Consider the following 14,463-nt stretch of genomic DNA (forward strand, 5'->3'; position numbering starts at 1 on the left):
AGAAAACAAATGCATTTGCTTCAGATCATTCGAGTTCTCACACTTTAACAGACCTTACTTGAGAGACATCCGCCCCTGCGTTTCCCATTGTTGAGGCAGAGAGCCCACAAAGAATAAAACAGAGTAGGCCACAGCGCCAGAGTGCTGGAACAGAAAGCATGCACAGCCTCCGTCCGTGGGTCCCAGGATGCCCACATGGGAAATGCTCATCAGAGAAGCTAGAATAAAGTAGCCCATGTCTGGAAAGCCTGGGCCTCAGCAGAGCAGCCTAAGCAGGGTGCTTCTTGCCTTAAATCTGCAAGTGCATGAAAACAAAGATGGTCTCCCAGCTCCCACCCACTGACCCGAGAGGAAGGCTCTGAGGAGTGGAGTTAAACGGAGCTCAGGAGCAAAAGCAAGCCCTGCTGCTCCTGCCAGTAGGTGGCAGCACTGCTCTCAGTGGTTCCGTGGCTTGGCTGAGGCAGGCCACACACCAGGTTTACTCCAGTAGCAGGCAGACCTGCAAGGTGGAAGAGTCTTGGCAGACAGAAAGGCTCATGTGGGAAGGATATGAGCTTGTGTGCATGAGTGTCGTGTGCATACATGTTCCTATATGTGTATAGTGTAGTGCGCATATATGTAGCTGTACCTGTGTGTAGTGTGTCCTGTGTATGTTCATGTTACATATGTGCTATGTAAATATTATATAGTGTATGTAGTATATGCATCTACATCTATGTTCATATATATATACCATGCACATAGTATATAAGTACATATGCATGAGTATATGGGGATATATGTGTTCATATTTGTAGTATCTAGTACATTTTATACCTGTGTATGTGTGCATGTATGCATATATATGTACATGTATATTTAAACTATATGGTGTGTACCTGTGTATGTGTATATGTAGATAAATGTGTTGTCTAAAAGTCTCATATTGGAGGTGTAGAGATGGCGCAGCAGTTAAGAGCACGTGTTGCTCTTGTAGAGGATCCAGGTTTGATTCCCAGCACACACATGGTGGTTCATAACCATCCATACTCCAGTTTCTTAGGCCCCAATGCATTTCTCTGGCTTCTTCAGTCACCAAATATACACACAGTACACATACATATATTCAAAGAAAATACACATAAAATAAAATGAATAAATCTAATTTAAAAATTAAAAATATTAAAAATGTCATGTGTATGTATATGTAGATATACTTATTGATAGTTACAACAGTTCTGTATACTGTGTGCATAAATGTCTGCAGTGTGTGTATTTACATGTGTGTTTTTACTGTACAATGTGTTCATACATTTGCATCTGTCTGTCTATCTGGGTATGTTTGTACAGTCGTGCATTTATAGTGTTACATAAGTGTATTATGTGGGGGGATATATGTGTGTTGTATGTTCACAGTGTACGGGTATGTATTTATCTAATCTGAGTACTCATGTGTGTTTTCATATATGCAGTATGTGTGCTGTGTGTGAGTGTTCAAGCATGGCTGCAGGCACCTTCAGAGCCACATCGACAGTGACGTGGTCCCTGTGTCTTTCCTTTCTTCTCATCAGCAGAGAAGCGCCTTTCCCGGGGGATTTCCCATGCCAGCTCAGCCATCGTCTCCCTGGCCCGATCCCACGTAGCCAGTGAATGCAGCAATGAGCAGTTCCCACTGGAGATGCCCATCTATACATTCCAGCTGCCGGACCTGAGCGTGTACAGTGAGGACTTCAGGAGCTTCATCGAACGGGACCTGATCGAGCAGGCCACCATGGTAGCTCTGGAGCAGGCAGGTGAGTGTCTGCTACCCACAGGCTCTTGTTACTCAGCACCCACCCCGGTCACTCACCCCACCCCTATGCAGCAGCCTGACTGCCTTTTTTCCCAGTGAGCAGGAGGAAGATCTGGGTTCTTGGGATTGGCCATCAGAATTCTCCATTGGTACCAACCCTGCTCTAAAGATTGTTGTACTCTGTCACTGAGCACTGGCTGGATAAGCAGTCATGCTGGTACCTCCCAGATCATTTCCCTTCTTCCTGAATTCCAGATTTTTCCTGACTACAAGTGCCATGCTACTTGGCCTTGATCTCTTCCCATCCCATGGAAACTGAAGAAGGATAGGCAATATGATTGAGTTAGAAGAGAAATGGGAGACCCTACCAATTCTGTGCACATGGAAAATCCTGTTCCTAGAACTTCAGCTTCCCATCAGCAAAGGTGACAACCCCGGTGGCCATGGGGACTCTGTGAAGACAGACATGTGTCTCTCTTCCCAACTGTCACAGTCTTCCTGGCCTCCCAGTCGAGGAAACAGAGAGGTGACTTGTCTAGCATTACCTCATGACCCTGTGATGCCAGTGAGGAAAGCAGGGAGGAAGCCAGATGTGTCCTCTTTGACTTTTCAGTCAGTACAACCAATGACTCAAAGCAAATGTTTGAACGGATGTAGGTTCATCCTGAGAAAGGGCAATACCTTTTCAGCATCATCACTTGCATTATAAACAACTGCAAAGTTGAACATCAAAGGGCTTCTCGGATATCTGTGTGAAAGAGTTTCCCAAGCACTGTAGCATGTGGGCCTGCTTGTTGGGGTTAATGTCCTGCCTGGTATCCCACAGCCAGCAAGCCCCAAAGAAAATCACACAGAGTCTCCATAAAATTATAAACTGATTGGCCCATTAGCTCAGGCTTCTTGCTAGCTCTTATAAGTTATATTAACCCATTATTCTTATCTGTGTTAGCCACATGGCTCAGTACTTTTCTCAGTGGGACAGCTCATATTTTGCATCTTCAGTGGTGTGGGCAGACTGCAGAGGGAGCTTCCTGCTTCCCAGAATACTCCTGTTCTCATTGCCCTGCCTCTACTTCCTGTCTGGTTGACCCGCCTGTACTTCCTGCCTGGCCAATCAGCTTTTATTTAAAACATAATTGACAGAATACAGACGATTCTCCCGCACCACTTCCCCCTCTTTTTTTTTTTAAACAAAGGAAAATATCCATAGTCCATTTGTTGGTAATGTGGGCGTAGTATTTCAGGCTACTTTTGGCTGGTTGAGGGCACTGATAATCTTATGGGAACCTAAAGAAAATTTAAAGTTATGATCAAGTCCTGATTGGAGTATCCTGTGAGGCTTAATCATTTCAGGCAGCATCTTGAATCTGTTTTGGATGCAGAACTCAGACATCTGGGCCATCTGTTCCTACCGGAGATTTCTCAGGTGGTCTTTCTTGATCAAACCTGATTTTTCTCCCAGGGGGATTCACTACCAGCATGCAACAAGGGCATGTCACCAGCAGTTGTTCCCGCTGCCCCCCGATAGAAGTAGAACACAAAGCCTTCTGCTTCTCACTTGGCATTCAGCCAGAGGCCTGACTGTTGGAGGGACTCCTAGGTAACCTGTCCCAGCAGAGCAGGGAGGGATACCTCCTAGATGTGACATCTTAGCAGACAGCAGAGAAAGTGCTCTACTGAGAGCTTCATCAGCAACAATGCTGCTAGGAAGCAGAACTCAGTTCTTGGCCAAAGCACAATAAATGTTGCTGTGTTTCAGAAAAAGATAAGAGTAATATCTAGAGGGTGGACATTGGTAATCAAGATTCTGTCATGAAAGAAATCTAAGGAGATGGTAGGAATCCATAAATGGGATATTTGCCAAGCAATGTGCAGAGGTTAAAAATACCAAAATTAGTATCATGTCTGTAAATAACCCAGCAAGGCCATTGCTACCTTTGTGCCTTTCAAATAAGGAAAAGATGAGCAATTGTATGGAGAGATCATAGCATTGGGGAGAGAAGAGGTTAGAGAAATAGACTCTAACCACATTCTTCCTCTACCATACAGACTGGCCAGAGCATCACACTAGTAGAAAGACAATGGTTGGATGATCATTGGCGTGTCTGTTTAGCTCACTCTTGCTCTGGGTGTAGAGCTGTGGGCACAAGAGTAGCATGTGGGTCTTTGAGGCAAAGACAAAGCACACAGGGGGTCGATATCTCTTGCATTTTGGTCTCCTAAGACCTAGGTGTACTAGTTTCATATCAAGGATTGTCAGAATAATTCAGGTGTCATTCTCATCCACATGCTCCAGGTGAGGAGTAGAAGACACATGTAGATAAAGGAATGGATGGAGGCTTGTTTGTGTTGAAAAGCCCTGTGGTCAAGACTTAAGTGGCTTCCCCAGTGGTATGCTTGGCTTTAGAACAGGGCTATGTCACTATACTGGAAGTCAGGTTGTAAGTGAGAACAAATTGTTATCTCGGCTGCTAGACAGCCCTCAGAAACACCTGGCTGGCTCTGCAGATCCCCTCTTCCTTCCCTCTGCACCATTGACTGAGCAACAAGCAGAGCAATCCAGGGAATTGGTGGTAACTATACCAGCTGCAGGAGATGCCAGCCCAACAGATCCGGGTGGCTATTCAGACAAGGCCACTGACGCAAGCCACTCACTCTTCACCAAGAAGGAGCAAGATGGTGTGGGTTTTAGAGAAAGAAGAAAGAAGTTTAGTGAAGTGAGTCTAGCAGCAGCTCAGAGTCTTGTGGAGTTCCAGGGACAGCAACACTGGCTTTGTCAAAGGCCACCGAGAAGACTGTCCTGTGCTGGTCCTTGCCATCTGGCTTTTTTCAAACTAGATAGATATATATGTGGACACTCACTGTTTTCTGTGCGAGGCCAGCCAGAGACTCCCTCCTGCCTCCCCTCCTTTGTATGATCTGCCCTGTACTGTCTTGCTCCAAACTCCTCTCCTCTGCTTCGTCTGACCATTAAAGCATCCTTGCAGAATTCACCCACTTAGGTCAAGATAAACCTAGACAACACTTTGATCAACCCAGAATCAAGAACAGACTTCCCCAAAGCTTCTTCACTTGGCCTTGGATTAAAGCCTAATGATGTAGGCCCCATCTACCCTCAAGGGTAGAGTGTTTTACCAGGTACACCTGGAGCAGATTTCCTAGGGCTACCTTAGAGGTCTACCTGCTACATATGACGTGTTCTCATTTGTCGATAACTGTTGTCGGGGGTTTCTGTACTGCCTGGTTCCCGCAATCATTAAGTCCCAAAGAAATCACACAGAGATCTACATTAGATTATAAACTGATTGGCCCATTATCTCAGGCTTCTTATTAACTCTTGCAACTTACGTTAGCCCATTATTCTTGTCTATGTTAGCCACGTGGCTCAGTACCTTATTCAGTGAGGCAGTCACATCTTACTTCTGTGGCTAGGTCAGAACTGCATCCTCTTCCCAAATTCTTCTGTTCTCCTTACCCCACCTCTACTTCCTGTCTGGCTGTCCTGCCTATACTTCCTGCCTAGCTACTGGCCAGTCAGCATTTATTAAAAAAATAATTGACAGAATACAGACCATTGTCCCACACCACTTCCCCCTCTTTTAAACCATTTTCCCACAGCAGATAACTATTCTACTGAGCTAAAAGTCACAGTAAGATAGTAAATCATATTGGATATATTGGGTTCAAAGGAATCTTCCCAGCATCCTCATTTTCCACTTTTGACCATTCTCCTTGAATTGGTATAGAGCGGTATGCAATGGCTACATACTCTCCTTTCTTCCTAATGACTATGAACTTCCAACTTTCACTGTGCCCTCTGAGGAAATGGGACCCTTTGAGAGTTCTCCGGACAACCAAAGCTGAGGCCATCTGGGGTGAGGAAGGCACAGTGATGGCTGTGATTTCCCCATCGCATATCTGAGCCTGTGCAGCACTTCATGCACATGTGCAGTAAACTGTCAGTTCTCACTTGGGCTACACACCAGATCCAAAGGTGACAGGAAAGAAAGAGCCCCTGAGAGGTCAGGCATCCACCTGTGCCTCCCTAACCTGCCAAAAATGGCTGAGCTGAGGAGGGCCCTCAGCTCTGCATGCCCCCTGCCTTCTCTGGACCATACCTTCTCAGAGTCTTCGAAACCACCACCCTCTCCACAAGGCTGTCTTTGAACATTCCATTCCAGATATGAATGGCACGATTTCTTTCCCTAAAAGAATAAATCATCAATGGCAGAGCAATTCCCAAAGGAATGATTCAAGGGCAGAAACAAAGTATTCAGTGAGTGGAGATGTGCAGATATACTGCATTTATGGATTTGTGCAAGTTGAACCCCGTACCTTCAGAATGCCATCAACTTTACTACAGCACATGATTTTTTTATATGTTCTTGAATTCGGTTTGTGAGTTCTTTATTGAGAAATTTTGCATCTAAGTTCATCAGAGAGGATTGTCTATAATTTTCTTCTTGTTTTTGTTGTTTCTTTGTGTGATTTTGGTGTCAGGGTAACACAGTCTTCATTAAGAGTGTGGTGCTGACCATGCTCCAGTGCATGGCCACACTTCCTACCAGGAAGGAGTGGAGCAAGAAACCTGTGCAAGTTGCTCCTGTTCCCTGCATCTTCAGGCGAATGCTCTTCCCGCCTTTCCCTCTTTGGAACAGAATCTGTTCCTTGTTGCCCCAGCCCTTCTCCTTCACAGCATCCAACTGAGCCAGCTTCTAATCTGCCATCTTACCCAAGAACTTCCAAGTCTCTGGACCTGATTAAAGAATGTATGGATTTTGTTTGGTGTGTGTGTGTGTGTGTTTACAGTTTATGTACGGTGAATGTACATGAGTCAACAAGTCTCTGGGCCCATGCATGAACATGTAGAAGTCAGAGCAGATCGGGTGTCTTCGGTCACTTTCCACCTTACTGACTTGATATGAGGTCTCTCACTGACCCTGACACTTGACATAGTGACTAGCCAGAATGAACCCAGGATCTGCCTCTCTCTGTCCCTCAATGCTGGCATTATAGGAGTGCACAGACACGTCTGAGATTTTCGTGGATTCTGGGGGTTCAAATTCAGATTCTCAAGCTTACAGAGCAAGTGTTTCCACGTAGAAGAAACTATCGTTGGTCCAGATCTGATTCTTCTGGAATGAGCAGTGTACAAGTTAATTTATTCTCTGGGGTCTCGGTTTCCTTCTCTGTAAAGAGACAGTGAGGATAGAGAGACACACTAATCCAGCCAGCATGTGTTTATCCTGCTCTCTGCTCTATTAAAAAGAATGAGAGGAGAAAGCTATTGTTTTGGACAGACTGGAGGCTTGTCCTCATATATACAGACCACTTAATCATTAGCATACTGCCTGTCCCAGTTTGCTTTCTATCGCTGTGACAAAACACCATACCCAAAAACAACTTGGGGAGGAAGGGGTTTATTTAGCTTATGTTTCTGTTCACCATCCATCACACTCAGGGCAGGAACCCAAGCAGAAGAGGCAGGAACTAAAAGAAATGCTGCTCACTAGCTTGTTCCCCCTTGGCTTGCTCAGCCTGCTTTCTTATATACGCCAGGACCATCTGCCCAGTGGTGGAACCACACACAGTGGGCTGGGTTCTCCCATATCAATCGTTAATTAAGAAAATGTCCCCACAGACATGCCCAGTCTGATGGAGGCAATTATTCTTCAGTTGAGTTGCCCTTTTTCTAGCTGACTAGAACGTGTGTCAAGTTGACGAAAACTAACTAGACTACTCCCTTCCCCCTCCCCCATCTACCACTGTTCGTGGACTGTTGCAGGGCACCATTGCACCTTAGATGCTCTCAGGACGTGGACCGGGATGCCTACAGTCAAATTAAGTGTGTCAGTATATTGTCATTGCTAAAACAAATCTTATCACTTTCTTTTAATTTGTAGTAACATAGCTTTAATATCTCCCAGCCTGGTACTTTATAAAGAGACATTTAAAAGTCAAGTGAGATAGATGGCTGTTGCACAGCCGAGAGACAAAAAGTTGCTAAGTGATTGCACAGTATTCCCACTTGTGTCTCCAACAGGCCGTCCACGGATACTGTTAATTAAGGCTCCTAATTGCATTTCTCATTCAGCTTCAATAAGATGATTTGCAGGTGGTAAGGATGTGCCCATTGTTAGCATAAGCATTAGCATCTTCATATTCATTTCATTTTGAAGTGTGCATTTTATTACATGTAATACAGATTTCATTTACAATTAAGGGCGCATAGTTAGTTTGTCCTATTAAAACACTTCCCATTAAAACAGAATTACTGCATATTAGCCAAGCAGCACTGGGGGGCAGATCACAGACTAGTCTGAACAAAATACTGACAAGCTTATTATATTAAACTTTGTTAATGTGCTGGCTCTAAACTGAATACACTTTTGAGAACCTTAAAATTTACAACTGAGTTGAAGTCTTTCCATTTGTATTTCATTGTTTTTAAAGCATTAACAGCTTTTGTTAGAATCACTTTTTCACTTTACTAGCAAGAAGTGAAATCAAGGGCTGGAGAGATGGCTCAGAGGTTAAGAGCATTGCTTGCTCTTCCAAAGGTCCTGAGTTCAATTCCCAGCAACCACATGGTGGCTCACAACCATCTATAATGGGGTCTGGTGCCCTTTTCTGGCCTGCAGGCATACACACAGACAGAATATTATATACATAATAAATAAATAAATATTAAAAAAACTTTAAAAAAGAAGTGAAATCAAGACAAACGAGGCAGTGGCTTGCAGTTGTTCAACACCTGCTAGCATTGGTCTCTTTTTGTTGAACTCTTTGGGTTTTTCTTGGGGGTTGTTTGCTTTTGGTTTTGCTTGTTTTGTTTTGTTTTGCAGCAGAGTCTCAGGCTGGCCTGGAATGCATTGTGTAGCCCTAGCTAGCCCCAAACTCTGAGAGAAGTCGTACTCTCACACAGCAATGGCCTTATCCTAGGCGGTGGACAGTCTAAGGAACTTAACTATGGTGGTAGTCATTTCACAATGTGAATGCACATGAAGCATCACCTTGTACACTGTAAACACAGCCAGCCGCCACAGTTTCTTGGGCACTAGGTAAAGGCTCCCAGATCACAGACAAATGACTTTAGTGTTCATGGCACAGCAAGAGGTAGGACCATCCTGCCAATGCCAGGTCTTCTTGTCCCCTAGATTTTACAGGGGTGTTGTGAAGACAGGTACGACTTCTCTCAGAGCAGATTTCAAGTGTACAATATGGTGGTTTCACTAACTATGGGATCCAGGCTGTGCAGTAGATCTCCAGAACTTCCTCATCCAGAATCACTAATAGAGGGTTCGATTAATTCACGTTTAGTATAAGTGCCAATATGTATTTGGTTTGAATGCATTGTCCTGTTTAAATCTAAATCTTTTATCTTGCATTTTTGTGTATTAGTGGGTGTTTTTCCTTCTTTGAAGTTATTTAAGGGTGTTTTGTTGTTTTGTGTTTTGGTTTTGGGATTTTTTGTTTTTTTATTCTGTCTTCCCTCCCACTATCTTGATAGTTTGGGATGTTGCCCTACAGTTTATGAAAATGTGTCTGTGAGTTCTTAGACTTTGCCTATAAGTTGGTACTTTTACCATCTGCTGTCCAATGGAAGGCCTTCAACTTTACATCACATAATATAAACTGCCAAAATCCATGCCGTTGCTGACATTTATTTTAATTTACATATAATTTAGTCCCCAAGAAACATTGCTAATTACACATTAATCAGTATTCACTTACTTTTACCAACATATCTGTCTTTCTCTTCTCTTTATTCCATTTACATACTCTGCTTCTACCCAGGCTCATTTCCTGCCATCATTAATATGTGGTAACGAGTTGTCTCTTCCAGTCTATCTGAGGTACAGTATTCCATATCGTTAATGGTTTCCTTTCTGTGAGAAACCATGCTATGGGGAATACTTTCAGCCTCCCAGTCTATAGGATTTCATACCCTCACTGCATGGAGAGTCTCCCTTTGTTGGAGCCTCCCAGGGTGTTTAGAACTTTAACCTCCCATCAGCATGCACTCTCTCCAGCCTTCGAGAGTACTGGGCATGGGCAATAGATCTGTGCCCAAGTCATTTCTGAGTGGTTATAAATGCTGTTACAATTTTGTTGTGACTCTCACATATTACTGCTAGTATACAGAAATACAACTGATTCACGAATATGGATCTCATCGCCTATGACCTATACAAAGTAATTACAGGATTTTATAATTTCTTTCTGATCCTCTATATAAACCATCACGTCATCTGAAAATGAGGCTATTACCTCTTCCTTTCTAATCTGTAGCTGCAAATGGTATTCTTAGCATCTCTCACTGGGAGGATGTGTGGTGTGAGGTCCTCACAGTGGTTGAGTGGGCACCCTGGGCTTCCCTCATTTAGAAGAAAAGCATCTGTTCTTTTTTATTGTTTTTATTAAGCTTTAGATTTTTTTCCACTCCCCTTTCTTTCTTTCTCCTCCTCTTATGCCCTTTCTCATGGTCCCCATGCTCCCAATTACTAAGGATATATTGTCTTTTCATACTTCTATGTAGATTAGATCCATGTATGTCCCTCTTAGGGTCCTCTTTATTGTCTGGGATCTCTGGGATTGTGAATTGTAGGGTTATTTTTTTTTTTTTGTCTTTCTGGATCTGAGTTTCCTCACTCAATATGATGTTTTCTAGATCCATCCATTTGCCCACAAATTTCAAGATGTTGTTATTTTTTTCTGCTGTGTAGTACTCCATTGTGTAAATGTACCACATTTTCCTTATCCATTCTTCGGTTGAGAGGTATTTAGGGTGTTTCCAAGTTCTGGCTATGACAAACAATGTTGCTATGAACATATTTGAGCACATGTCCTTGTACAATTAAGCATCCTTTAGGTATAGTATATACCCAAAAGTGGTATTACTAGGTCTTGAGGTAGGTTTTTTCCTAATTTTCTGAGAAATTGCCATACTGAAATACAAAGTGGCTGTACCAGCTTGCCCTCCCACCAGCAATGGAGGAGTATTCCCTTTATCCTGCAACCTCTCCAGCATAAGTTGTCATCAGTGGTTTTGATCTTGGCCATTTTTACAGGTGTAAGATGGAATCTCAGAGTTGTTTTGATTTGCATTTCTCTGATGGCTAAGGATATTGAGCATTTCCTTAAGTGTTTTTCAGCCATTTTAGATTTCTCTGTTGAGAGTTCTCTGTTTAGGTGTGTACCCCATTTTTATTGGATTATTTGTTCTTTTGATGACCAATCTCTTGAGTTCTTTGTATATTTTAGAGATCAACCCTCTGTCTGATGTGGGGTTGGTGGAAATTTTTTCCCATTCTGTAGGCTGTCGTTTTGTCTTGTTGACCATGTCCTTTGCTTTACAGAAGCTTCTCTGTTTCAAGCGGTCCCATTTATTAATTGTTGTTCTCAGTGTCTGTGCTACTGGGGTTATATTTTGGAAGTTGTCTCCCGTGCCAATGCATTCAAGTGTACTTCCCACTTTCTCTTCTACACGGTTCAGTGTGGCTGGCACTATGTTGAGGTCTTTGATCCATTTGGACTTGAGTTTTGTGCATAGTGATCGATATGGATCTATTTTCATTTTTCTACATGTTGATGTCCAGTTATGCCAGCACCATTGCTAAATATGCTCTTTTTTCCATTTGATATTTTTTTCTTTTTTTAATAATCATGTTTGTAGGTGTATGGATTGATATCTTCGATTCAGTTTCATTGGTCCTCCTGTCTGTTTTTATGCCAATACCAGGTTGTTTTCAGTGCTTTACCTCTGTAGTAGAGTTTGAAGTCAGGGATTGTGATGCCTCCAGAAGTTCCTGTATTGTTGAGGATTGTTTTGGCTATCCTGGGTATTTTGTTTTTCCATATGAAGTTGAGAATTGTTCTTTTGAGATCTGTGAAGAATTTTGCTGGAATTTTGATGGTCATTGCATTGAATCTGTAGTTTGCTTTTGGTAAGATTGCCATTTTTACTATGTTAATTCTGCCTACTCAAGAGCATGGGAGATCTTTCCACTTTCTGGTATCTTCTTCAATTTCTTCAAAGATTTAAAGTTCTTGTCATACAGGCCTTTCACTTATTTGGTTAGACTTACTCCAAGATATTTTATGTTATTTGTGGCTATTGTGAAGGGGTGTTGTTTCTCTGATTTCTTTCCCAGCCCTTTTATCACCTGTGTACAGGAGGGCTACTGATTTTTTTCAAGTTAATCTCGTATCCTGCTCCACTACTGAAGGTATTTATGAGTTGTATAAGTTCCTTGGTAGAATTTTGGGGGGGGGGGTAGAATTTTGATGTAAACTATCATATCATCAGCAACAAGTAAGAGTTTGACCTCTTATTTTCTGATTTTTATCCCCTTGATCTCCTTTTGGTGTCTTATTGCTCTAGCTAGAACCTCAAGTTCTATATTGAATAAATATGGAGAGAGTGAACAGCCTTGTCTTGTTCCTGATTTCAGTGGGATCATTTTACGTTTCTGTCCAGTTAGTTTGATGTTGGCTGTTGGCTTACTGTATATTGCCTTTATTATGTTTAGGGTAGCTATACCAGCTTGTTTCTTTGGTCCATTTGATTGGAAATTTTTTCCCAACCTTTTACTCTGAGATGATTTCTGTCTTTGAGGTTGAGGTGTGTTTCTTGTATGCAGAAGAAGGATGGATTCTGTTTTCATATCCAGTTTGTTAGCCTGTGTCATTTAATAGGTGAGTTGAATCCATTTGTATTAAGGGATATTCATGACCAATGATTGCCAGCTCCTGTTATTTTAGTTTCCATTGTTGGTAATGTTATTGTGTATGTGTTTCCCTTCTTTGAGATTTGCTGCTGTAAGATCATCTATTGTCTGTGGTTTTGTGGATGTAGCTAACTTCCTTGGGTTGGAGTATTCCTTCTAGTATTTTGCGTAGAGCTGGGTTTGTGGCTAGGTATTGGTTAAATCTGGTTTTGTCATGGAATATCTTGTTTTGTCCAACTATGTTGATTGAAAGTTTTGCTGGGTATAGTAGTCTGGGCTGGCATCTGCATAACGCTTGACCAGGACTTTCTGGCTTTCATTGTTTCCTTTGAAATGTCAGGTGTAATTCTGATAGGTCTGTCTTTATATGTTACTTGGCCTTTTTCCTTTGCAGCTCTTAATATTCTTTCTTTATTATGTATGTTTAGTGTTTTGATATTATGATCCAGTCTATTTGGTGTTCTATAAGCTTTGTGTATCTTCATATGCATACCTTTCTTTAGGTTGGGAAAGTTTTCTTCTATGATTTTGTTGAATATATTTTCTGTGCTTTTGAATTGGACTTCTCCTTCTATCCTTATTATTCTTAGGTTTGGTCTTTTCATGGTGTCCCATATTTCATGGATATTTTGTGTTAAGCTTTTGTTAGAGTTAATGTTTTCTTTGACCCATGAGAGCCTATTTCCACTTGAGAGTCTCTCTTATATTCTGCTGTTTATGCTTATATTTGTGGTTCCTGATCATTTTCTCATAATTTCTGTTTTACTGTATTTCCCTCAGCTTGTGTTTTCTTTATTGTTTCTATTTTGGTTTTCAAGTCTTGAATCATTTCTTTCATCTGATTGCTTTTTCTTTGGTTTTTTAAAAGGGGTTTGTTGATTTCTTCCAATTTTTTGTTTGTATTTTACTCCATTTCTTTGAGGGAATTTTTCATTTCCTCTTAAAGGGCCTCAAACATTCCCCCTAAAGTTAATTTTTTAGGTCGTTTTCTTCTGCTTCATCTATATTTGGGTGTTAAGCCTTGCCATTGTTGGTGTTGTGTTGCTCTTTTTGGTGTTGAGTGTGTTCTTTTTGTTGTTGTTTTCTTTTCTTTGTTTTGTTTTTTGTTTTTCAGGACAGAGTTTCTCTGTAGCTTTTGGAGCCTGCCCTGGAACTAGCTCGTCTAGACCAGGCTGGCCTCGAACTCACAGAGATCCACCTGCCTCTGCCTCCCAAGTGCTGGGATTAAAGGCATGCGCCACCACCCAGCTTGAGTATGTTCTTACCTTGTCTACCCCTCTTTTCCTGTGGTTGGTGTAGTTGGGGCTGTCTCCCTAGTGATCAGACTTCCAGGTGCCAGTAGATCCAAGACTCAGATGGCTGCTCCTTGTGGTGCACTCAGGGCTATGGTTCCAGTCACCCTGGAGGTCACTTGGTATTCCCAGAAGTTGCTCCGCATTCCCAGGGGTTGCTCTGCAATCCCTGGCATCTTTAGGACCTGCTCCCACAAAGGTTGCTTGCTTGGGGCTCCTCCCACTGAGGTCACTGCCTTGGACCTGCTCCAGCAGAGGTCACTGGCTCAGGACTGCTCTGACCAAGGTTGCTGGCTTAGGCCTGCTCCCTTGGAGGTAGCTGATTCATGCCTCTTCCCACAGAAGTCTCTTGCTCAGGCCTGCTTCCTCTGAGGTGGCTCCCTTGTACCTGCTCCTGTGGAAATCATTATCTCAGGCCTTGCTCCTGTGGAGGTTGCTGCCTTGGACCTGCTCCTGCTCTGGTGGAGGTCATTGGCTCAGGCCTGTTCCTACAGATGTTGCTGGCTTGGGCCTGCTCTTTTGGTGGTTCCTCCCTTGTACCTTTTCCTCTGGAGGTCTGCCTCAGGTCTGTTCCTGTAGATGTCCCTGGTTTGGGTCTGCTCCCATGGAGGTCCCTGGCTTGAGCCCAGTCCTGAAGAGGTCTCTGGGTCAGGCCAAGCATTTGTTCTTT

The 14,463-nt window shown here is 42.8% G+C and overlaps 1 protein-coding gene across 1 annotated transcript in view; it reads left to right on the forward strand.

Annotated features, from left to right (window-relative positions):
• Otud7a (OTU deubiquitinase 7A) overlaps positions 1-14,463 on the forward strand; it is a 247,082-nt gene that overhangs the window by 200,867 nt on the left and 31,752 nt on the right. The window contains exon 6 of the mRNA XM_050140410.1: positions 1,554-1,772. Within this exon, the coding sequence (XP_049996367.1) occupies positions 1,554-1,772 (219 nt within the window). The remainder of the gene's footprint in view (positions 1-1,553; positions 1,773-14,463) is intronic.

This window comes from Alexandromys fortis, unplaced genomic scaffold (genome assembly GCF_014885135.2).
Source record: "Alexandromys fortis isolate MF-2015 unplaced genomic scaffold, M_Fortis_MF-2015_v1.1 scaffold_39, whole genome shotgun sequence".
NCBI lineage: Eukaryota > Metazoa > Chordata > Mammalia > Rodentia > Cricetidae > Alexandromys > Alexandromys fortis.